Source organism: Aplysia californica, unplaced genomic scaffold (assembly GCF_000002075.1).
Source record: "Aplysia californica isolate F4 #8 unplaced genomic scaffold, AplCal3.0 scaffold01336, whole genome shotgun sequence".
In the NCBI taxonomy this organism is placed as follows: Eukaryota; Metazoa; Mollusca; class Gastropoda; order Aplysiida; family Aplysiidae; genus Aplysia; species Aplysia californica.
This window is the reverse complement of record NW_004798606.1, coordinates 59,810-68,912: the sequence shown is the minus strand read 5'-3', so window position 1 is coordinate 68,912 and position 9,103 is coordinate 59,810. Positions and strand designations below refer to the sequence as shown.

Genomic DNA, 9,103 nt, shown 5'->3' with positions numbered 1-9,103 from the left:
AAAAAAAAAAAAAAAAGCTAAAAGATACCCACGCTTATACTGACTTCTTATTGTCATCATAATGTCAAATTATGTGCTGAAATAAAAGCTGATATATTAATTTAAAAAATTAGTGATGATATAAATGATATAATAATGATTTTAATTATAAATTGCATTTTGTCCTGGATGACAATGTTTTCGACCCTTCTAACTGGACAATCTACAGCCTTCTATAAGGATATTGAACGATTGTTCGGCTTTGAGCCTTCTCCTTTGCAATGTTTGTTCTTCTGGATCTTCTCCAAAGCAAAAACGTGCTAGTCTCTGCCTGGGATGACCCATAGCATGGTAATTCTCCTCTCTATCTTGTCCCAGATCTGGGACTACGTGATGCCGTACTGGCTGGAGGCCATCAGAACAGAGGTGCCGGAGGACGAGCTGCACGAACTCAAAGTTCTCCTGAGGTATTTCTGTTTGCTTGCTTCCATTACATGACGCCTTTCCCAACAGCTGAATGTTTGATTTTTTTGTCTTGTTCCTTGTATGCTTCTTCTGGCTAAAATTTTGTTCTCAGTATTTCGCAAATTCTTGATTGTTGAAGTCAAATTTCCTCTCTGCTGTTCTTGTGTCATCTTTTCAGCTTTATAAACCTTTTGTTGGCACTTTGGTGACCAAATATCTAGTTTTGTCAAAATGCCATAAAACTTATGATGAATCAAATCCAATTTTAAAAAAACTTGCATCAGCTTAATTAATATTCATACAAGTGATTATAAATTTAAATTTAGACAATTGTTTTAGCAATTTTGTTGTATTTCAGAAGTGGGAGTACATCACCCACCTGCTATATTATCTTAATTGTGTTGATTGGGGTGTAAAACACCTTTAGTTATGATATTATTAGGCCCTCTCTCGATTGGCACCTCTGGTTGGCCCTACTTCTATTCTTTTCCTCTGTCTGTCTATTTTACTCTTTCAATACAATAAATTGCCATTATTGTGTTAATATGCTTCTCTTTATTTGTACTACACTTCACTTTCTACCACATTCTCTCATCACTTTTTACTACAAATTCACTGCTTTTTATTTTGTCATTATAGGCATTTAAAGCAATAATTTGTATTAATTTTGATAGAATCTTTACTTTTATGTCCTTTTTCCTGGTAAATTTGCATTAACTCTGTTGAAACTACACAGGACTATGTTGCAAATGGAGTTGAAAACTTTGGCTAATTTGGAAGTTTTCAAAGCTCTCCAACCACTTGGAGGACTTTTATGGGAAATGGAATTACATACGAGGTCCTACTTGTTAAATAAATTGTAACTTTGGAAAGGGGGCACTAATTCCACGTGCTAACAAAATGAGTTACTTCTCGCAATCCGTGAATGGAGATATCATCCAAAATTCAACACAAGGGTCATATTTGTAGACTCTAAACCAATGCCATTCTTTTCAAGTTTAATTAACATGTCTTTTATCATTTCATACTGATAAATTGTAAAACTTCAACCTATAAATTTGATGTTTCTATTTTTTAATCGGGCTTAAATCTGAGAAGTAACTCATTTTGTCAGCACACGTCACTCATAGTTACTTTTTTTTCCTTTTTTTTTTTTTAGAAAAAAAAAAGTTAACCCCTCCCCCCACTTTCTTGTTTCCCACCCAATCAGCAAAGCATTTGACATAGACATGTGCCCTCTCCCGTTCACCCTCCACAAGATGTACAACTTTGTCAGCGACCGCTTCAACGACACCAGCGCCTCTGTCATGGAGCAGGCGCTACAGTGGCTGCAGGTAGGCTATGGCCCCCTCTCTCTTTCTTTCACTCTCTCTGTCTTTCTGTCTGTTTCTCTCTCTCTCTGTCCCCCCTCTCTCTTCTTCTCCCCCTCACTCTCTCTCTCTCTCTCTCTCTCCCTCTCCCTCTCTCCCTCTCCCTCCCTCTCTCTTTCTCTCTCTCTCTCTCTCTCTTTCTCTCTCTCTCTCTCTCTCTCTCTCTCTCTCTCTCTCTCTCTCTCTCTCTCTCTCTCTCTCTCTCTCTCTCTCTCTCTCTCTCTCTCTCTCTCTCTCTCTCTCTCTCTCCAGTGCAGCTGTTACATGATTTCTTTTTGTCTTACTCTTTCCCCACATCTTTCTTCCAGATCTTAGGAAGCCTGGATATCGTTATCCCAATGCATCAGATCTTGAAGATGTTCAAAATGGGGGTGGAGAAAATCAGCACAGATGTGGAGAATTCACAGCCACTGCAGCAGGAGGAAGGTCAAGGTCACTCCATCCTGACCCCTGGGTCCCCGGCGCGAGAACATGCAGCCCCACTCAGCCCCGAGAGGTTCCCATTTGTGTCGGACCCCTACGATTTGTACGACAAGGAATCGGAGCTGGTCCTGCCCTGCTTTGTTATGATGCTGGATCTTACACTCAAACAGGTGTGGTGATGGATCAATCTCTCTCTCTGTGTGGGTGCGTGTGTGTAAAGGGAGGGGGGGTGGGGTGCCTGTGATTGGGTGTTTATGTGTGTGTGTGTGCGCGCGTGCGCGTATGTATTTGTGTGTGTGCGTGTATGTATGTGTGTGTGTGTGTGTGTGTGCACTGATGGAGCCATGGAAAAATTCTTTTCTATAGTTGCTATCTGACAGGGCATCGCTGGTAGTTCCTTCATCTTTTTTCACCTGTATTTGCGGCCTTTACTTTTTCCTATGTATTAAATTAGAGTTGTTGCATTAATGTTCTTCTCTTTACTCAAAAAATTTGTTTTGCAAGTGGTGTAAAATTTTCACTAAAACTAAACTTACAACAAAAAATTAACCGACTTTGTGGGTGGTTGACGGGTACTCTGGTGTGGTTTGCTTTTTCTTTCCTTTCAAACATCTATCGTCTTTATCTCCCCTCCTTCTTTTTTGTGTTTGTTATTCTCTTGTAACACTTCTAATCTTCGGTACTTATATGACCTTACTGTGTTGAAAGTGCTGTAAAACACTTAATAAAACAAAAACCGACTTTACTCAAAATTCAATTGTTTGTACCTTCAGATGGATCTGCAAGAAGCACCCCAACATCTGGGCATCTACAATGAGACAAGTCGCGAAGTCATGTCGCTACTGACCGGCATGCTGCACAAGAACTGGGACGGCCAACACACGTGCGACACAGACACGAAGCGTGTCAACTGTATGTTCTGCCAGAACATTGCGCTGTGGCACCAGCTGGCGGCTCAGCTCATGGAGCACGTCTGTCCCCGCGACCCGCTCAAGATCCCCAACAAAGACCTTCCCAAACTGGACGACATGAAGCCACACACCCGCACAGAGTCGCTCAGTGAGTCCCGGCATAGAAGAATTTTAACGAGTTGCAAGCCATCACATGCCCCTTTTCTACACAAATTGTAAGATCACACAGCGGCAGATATGCACCTCTAAAAAAACAAGGAAAGAAAGATACAAAAGAAGTTTCTTACCGTCTAGTATAATGCTACTGTCAGAATAAACATCAATGTTTATTGCTTTTTCGAGTATGTATCTATATAGCTCTAAAGGTCTTGTAATTAAATGCCTGCATGTGGCTGAATGATGCCTCTGATGTGATATGTACGTTTTGTCAGCTTTATTTTTCTTTTCATATTGAATTTTAATGGGAGCAATATATAATTTAATTTCTATGTGTACCTGCATGTATTTTTACGGACCTGTACAGCCAAGAAAATTTTCCCTCCAGAATAATAAAGTATTATCTTATCGTATCTCTTATCTTAGCAACAACATGCTGTCTGTTGCTCAAGACTATTTTTTTGAGACAATGATAAGGATTATCATAATAATTTTTTTTAATGAATAAAGTGTTTTATGTCACCTCGACACAATAGAGATCATTTAGGAGGCAGGTCAGAGCCAACGTGGGATCAAAGGAAAATGATGTTCCAGCAGAGGGACCAAGTTACTTGATAAATATTCTTCCCATTTGGGAATGGAACCAGGGTCTCCGGTGTGTGACAGAGAAGGGCCTAATGCTACACAACATTTGCTGGTCTATGAATTTTAAGACCCCAGAGTTCTCTAACTTTTTGCGTGAAGCCTACCTTGCGAAGTTTGAAAAAAAAAATGACTTCAGTGATTCCTGTAACATCTTTCTCTCATTTCTGAAATGTGTTCGCAGATGAAAGTGTGGAGCTGGATGAGGAGAAGGAAGAGCCGGAGTTCAACATCCCTGCCATGCCCATGTATCTGCAGCTGTACGACGTGCTCCTGGAGGTGGGTGCTGCTGCTTGAATATGTTTTACACCTCTATCAATACAATGTAGGTCATTAAGGGTGTGGGCTGCTTTGACGTACCTCGCAGGGCCGCCCTGCACAAAATGGGGTACAGCATCCCAGCAAAAAGACAAACATGTTCAATCAAATTACTTCCCTTCTCAGGAATCGAACTCTTGAGTCTTTTACATATTTATACGCTGATTGGTGCTTCTTGACTCTATCAGTAGCTGTATGCTGGCACAGCTTGTCATCACATAAAACAAAAGCGGAAAAAACCCATTTTCAAACAGAAAAAAAATAGTTTAAATAGCAACATTAACGTAAGTAGCTGGTGTATTTGAAAAAAGAATGTCAAGGACTAAAGTTGAAACAAAGTTTTTTTGTTGGCTTTGATAAGAAAACCTAGTTTATGTGAATCTGGATCAAATCAACTAATTTTTTGAAAATTTAGTTGAAGAAAAAGTAGGAAAGGAGACTGACATTTTTGGGGGGTCATTTTGATACAAACAGAGGAATTTTTGGACCATCACATCATCATCATCATTCTTCTTCTCATCATCATCATCTCATTCCAGAGCCTGGTGAATGTGTCAGACGTGGATGCGCTGTATGCTGTCCTGTCCTCGCTGCGATACCTCATCCTGCACGGAGAATGTCTCAACTACACCATCAACCAGTACACAGAGTTCATTACTATCTCCTTCCGCAAAAGATTCATACCCACGTAAGTTACGCTTTGTTCAAGGCACAATTATCGTTGGTTTCATTACCACCTCTCTCTAGAAAAGATTTGTACCCTTTGTCTCTATTTCTCTCTCTTTCTGTCTGTCTGTCTGTCTGTATGTCTCTCTCTCTCTCTCTCTCTCTCTCTCTCTCTCTCTCTCTCACTCACTATCAGACAGATTTGTAGTCAATGGACCAAGCAAAATCTGGAATTATGAGAGTCATCACAGTTTCTTTTATGGAAAGTACAAAATTTGTGCTGTGTGAGATAAAAAAAGTTTGTACTGTAAATTTATGTCAAAATTTGCACTGTTTGAGATAAGAAAGTTTGTACTGTAAATTTCTACAAAATTTGTACAGAAAGTTTTTACTGTAAATTTCTACGAAATTTATACAGTTTGAAGTGATAAAATTTGTATTATAAGAACATTCAAATTTTGTTTTGTTTCAAGTTTTAAAAAAATGAAAAAGGAAATTGTGTTTCCATAAATTGTGTTCCTCGTGGCAGTTTGTGGAAGTTGCTGCAGACAGAACACTCCCAGCTGGCCACGCTGTGCATCCCTCTGCTCCTGCACTGCATCACGCTGCCCTCGGGCTCCCACACCCTCTGGTGCCTGGTGGAGCAAGACTTCGGGCATGATGACTGGCGGGCTCGCTTCGCCGCGGTCGAGAAGGTCACCATGATCGCTCGCTGTCTGGAGCCGGAGGTCATTCGGAACAATCACATAATCCAGACGTCGCTCGCTCACACTTTCTGTCATTTGATTGGTGCTGTGGAAGATATTAATGCCTCTGTGGCACAGCGAGCGATGATGTTTTTGGAGACTATTAGACCGGCTGCCCTGAAGGTATTGTTGTTACTGCTTGAAGTGTTCATTTTTTAATGTTTGCTTAGTTTTTTTCTGTCTGTCTGTCTGTCTGTCTGTCTGTCTGACACTCTCTCTTTCTGTCCATCTTTTTAATCTTTGTGCCTCTGTTGAATCAACTTAAAGGTTTTTAACATATAGCTCTCACTGGAAAAATAAAAGGAAAATAAGGCAGGTCTCTCTCTCTCTGTCCATCTTTTCATCTTCATGCTTCTTTTGAACTGACACAAAGGTTTTGAACCTTTAGCTCTCACTGGAGAAATAGAAGGCAAATGAGGCAGGGGCAGACCCAGAGAAACTTATCTGGAAAACCTGAAAAGATGGGTGATGGGGAAAAACCAGGGTAATGACAGTTTTTTAAGAGCATCGGAGCGGAGAAATGAATGGAGAACCATGATCACTGATGTCTGTTTGAGATTTATCATTTTATGATGATGCGTGTTAGTGACCTAGTGGTTAGGCTACCGGACTCATATTCGTGAGATTGCGGGTCTTGTGGTTTGAGCCTCAGCTCGGTCCGACGTTGTGTCCTTGGGAAAGGCACTTTACATGATTTCCCTCTTGGCTCAGTCCTTTCGGAGATGGACGTTAAACTCGAAGGTCCCACCTCTTAAATAACTTAATAGTGTTGATAGGGGTGTTTTAATTAAAAACCCTTACCATTTCACCATTTTTAAAATGCGTGTTCCCTCACTATGTGTCCCCAGTGTTTGTGCAGCTGTCTGGAGTTCCAGTTTGACTCGGTCATCGAGGACCGCTCGCTCATCCTGCACAGGATCCAAGTGTTAGAAAACGCTCTCAGAGATGTCTTGATTTTGACCTGGGAGTTTTTCCTCAACCGTTTTGACACTCTGTCACTTGAGGCTCAGGTCGATTTGGAAAACAGCGGAGATATACCCTACCCAACAGGTAAAGGAGATATACCCAACCCAACAGGTAAATGGGATATACCCTACCCAACAGGTAAATGAGAGTGAGCTTTACTTTGCCTGTCAAGAACGTTAACTGTTTATCTCTGTGGGGGGTAAACCCACTATGCCAGGACCCTGTTTTGGTACGAAATCTAAAATTGACATTTATATTACTTCACTGGTCATTAAATATAAAAAAGTGAACCTATTTCGATATTTCTTCATCTAATGAATTATCTCCCGTCAAAAGAGACCTGTTTTCGGCAATTTCCGAAAAATAATTGGGCATCGAAGTCGTAAAGGAATGTGCCTGAGCCACTAGCAAGCTGCTGGGAGCGGCTTGCCGGAGATAAAGAGCTAAGACTTACCTAACCATATACCATATTCGTGAACCAGACTACTGTCTAAAGCTCGCTTGCAGTTTTTTCTGTTGGTTAAAGAAAAAATATGACTCCAGTTTAGTATTTAGAATACATTCTGAAATATTAATACAGTCGAACCTGCTCTAATGACCACCTGTTCGAGCTCTTTTCTCCTCAACAATGGGTCATTGTCTTGAACAGGTTCAATTATATTTTTTTTCTAATTAATAAGTGTGGACAGGTTCAATTATATTTTTGAAAAAACAAAAATATGTGCATATCTGAGATAATCTTCACTTGTACAATTTTGTTCACAGACTTGACCAGCAGTGACCGACACAGCGAGCACTTTCAGCGTAAGTTGAACCGTGCCAAGTTTGCCCTGGCCCGCACAGACAGCGTCCGGTCGGTCAGTCAGAGCATGAAGGGGAAGCCACCGTACCGCCGAGCCGTCTCTGTCCCTCTCCACCTCATCACCAAGGGGGTGAGCCCGCCCAAATGTAAGCTCTCAGCTCCTCTGAGTCCTCGATGTTTTCTGTTTTGTGTTTGTGTTACGCAGTCTTGGACTGACAACCACAGTGTGTCTTGTTTGTTCGTAGTTTATGTGCATTTTTGGCCTGTTATTTATTAAGTGGATCTTTCCTCTTTATATATTGCTTTTAGAGTTTGGATCTTGAATTTTTAGAGTGGTAGTGACTTGTGGTTTCTCCCTTCCCAGTACACGTCATTTGTGGGTTTATGTTTTATGACTGATTCAGTTATTTGTAATCATGGTTACGTTAAATTGCATATGTTGTACTCAGCCTGATGCAAAAAATCGCACAAACCATCACACGGGTGCTAAAGAATGCATTAAATATATTTGAACATTTTACATTTAGCATATATGAAGAAACACATTTGTGAGGCAGCGTGGTGGAATCAGGCTCTTGTCAATTTTTGGGCATGTAGAGTTATTGATATCATCTCAAAGCTTGTTTACTTGTCTTTATTTATCTTGAATACCAGTCGAGATATTTGCAAAAGAAGGAGGTGGGGGTCATCTGTTTTCAGAGGTAAAATTAGTGAGAAAATGGCGCCAAAGATTAGTTATTTCCTTAGCTTAAGAGTCTGTGGTATCTGAAGATTTACATTTTTTATGCCTTTAATCAACGCTTTTCAGAAAAATCCACCCAGAAATGAGTTCTTTAATGTGCATGAAAGGTGTTGAGCCAAAAAACCAAAATTTGATAAAAATTCACAAACCTGCGGAAAAATGCAAGTTTCTTCACTTTGATTATTTTGACGAGAGCCTGATTCCACCACGCTGCCTCACATTTGTTTATTTTGCGAATGAGATATATCTACCTTACCCAACAGGTAAAAGAACAATATTTGTTCATCTTGTGAAACATTTGGATGTTAATGTTTATTTTGTTCTTGACTTTTTCTTCCTTCTTCTCGCTGTGTAAACACGTCCTTAGTAAATCTAGCCCAGCATCACCAAGAGCCTTCGGAGAGTGAGTACCTTGCGATGGGCCTCCTCCGCCCTTTCACATACCTCCCTCCATCTTTCTCTTTCTCTATCTCCCTCTCTGCTAGTTGTTCAGTTGGACTTGAGTTGATAATGATGGCCACCTTGGAAGTCTTGAACTCTGTACCATACCATATCACCTCCTGGTTTCTGGTCCTGTGATTTCCATATATATATATATATTTACGTATATATTATTTGTGTCTTAGTGCTCTGGTACATTTTGTTTGTGTCTCAGTTGAGCTTTTCTTGATGGTTTTGGGTCTGTTCTCACACACACGCTGGGGAAAATTTCCTCCGCAGCTCTCTCCTTTGTTTGTGCTTGCCTGTGGGTTTCTCCAGTTTCTAATTTCCTATTAACTTTCAGTTTTTCCTATTATTTTAACATTATTTACTGTCTTGTCCTTCTTTAAAATGCATATGTATTGCTCAAAGTTTTATATCTTTTTTTTTTCATGGAATTTTGCATGCCATTCAGACATTGACTGATACCAAAACAC

At 40.4% G+C, this 9,103-nt stretch overlaps 1 protein-coding gene across 1 annotated transcript in view; it reads left to right on the top strand.

The window, feature by feature from the left end:
• LOC101860711 (protein unc-79 homolog) overlaps window positions 1-9,103 on the top strand; it is a gene marked incomplete in the record, with an annotated part of 74,225 nt that overhangs the window by 18,995 nt on the left and 46,127 nt on the right. The window contains 10 exon segments of the mRNA XM_035973512.1: window positions 358-446; window positions 1,655-1,778; window positions 2,123-2,407; window positions 3,011-3,296; window positions 4,131-4,225; window positions 4,804-4,952; window positions 5,460-5,799; window positions 6,525-6,726; window positions 7,408-7,590; window positions 8,554-8,589. Of these exon segments, the coding sequence (XP_035829405.1) occupies window positions 358-446; window positions 1,655-1,778; window positions 2,123-2,407; window positions 3,011-3,296; window positions 4,131-4,225; window positions 4,804-4,952; window positions 5,460-5,799; window positions 6,525-6,726; window positions 7,408-7,590; window positions 8,554-8,589 (1,789 nt within the window).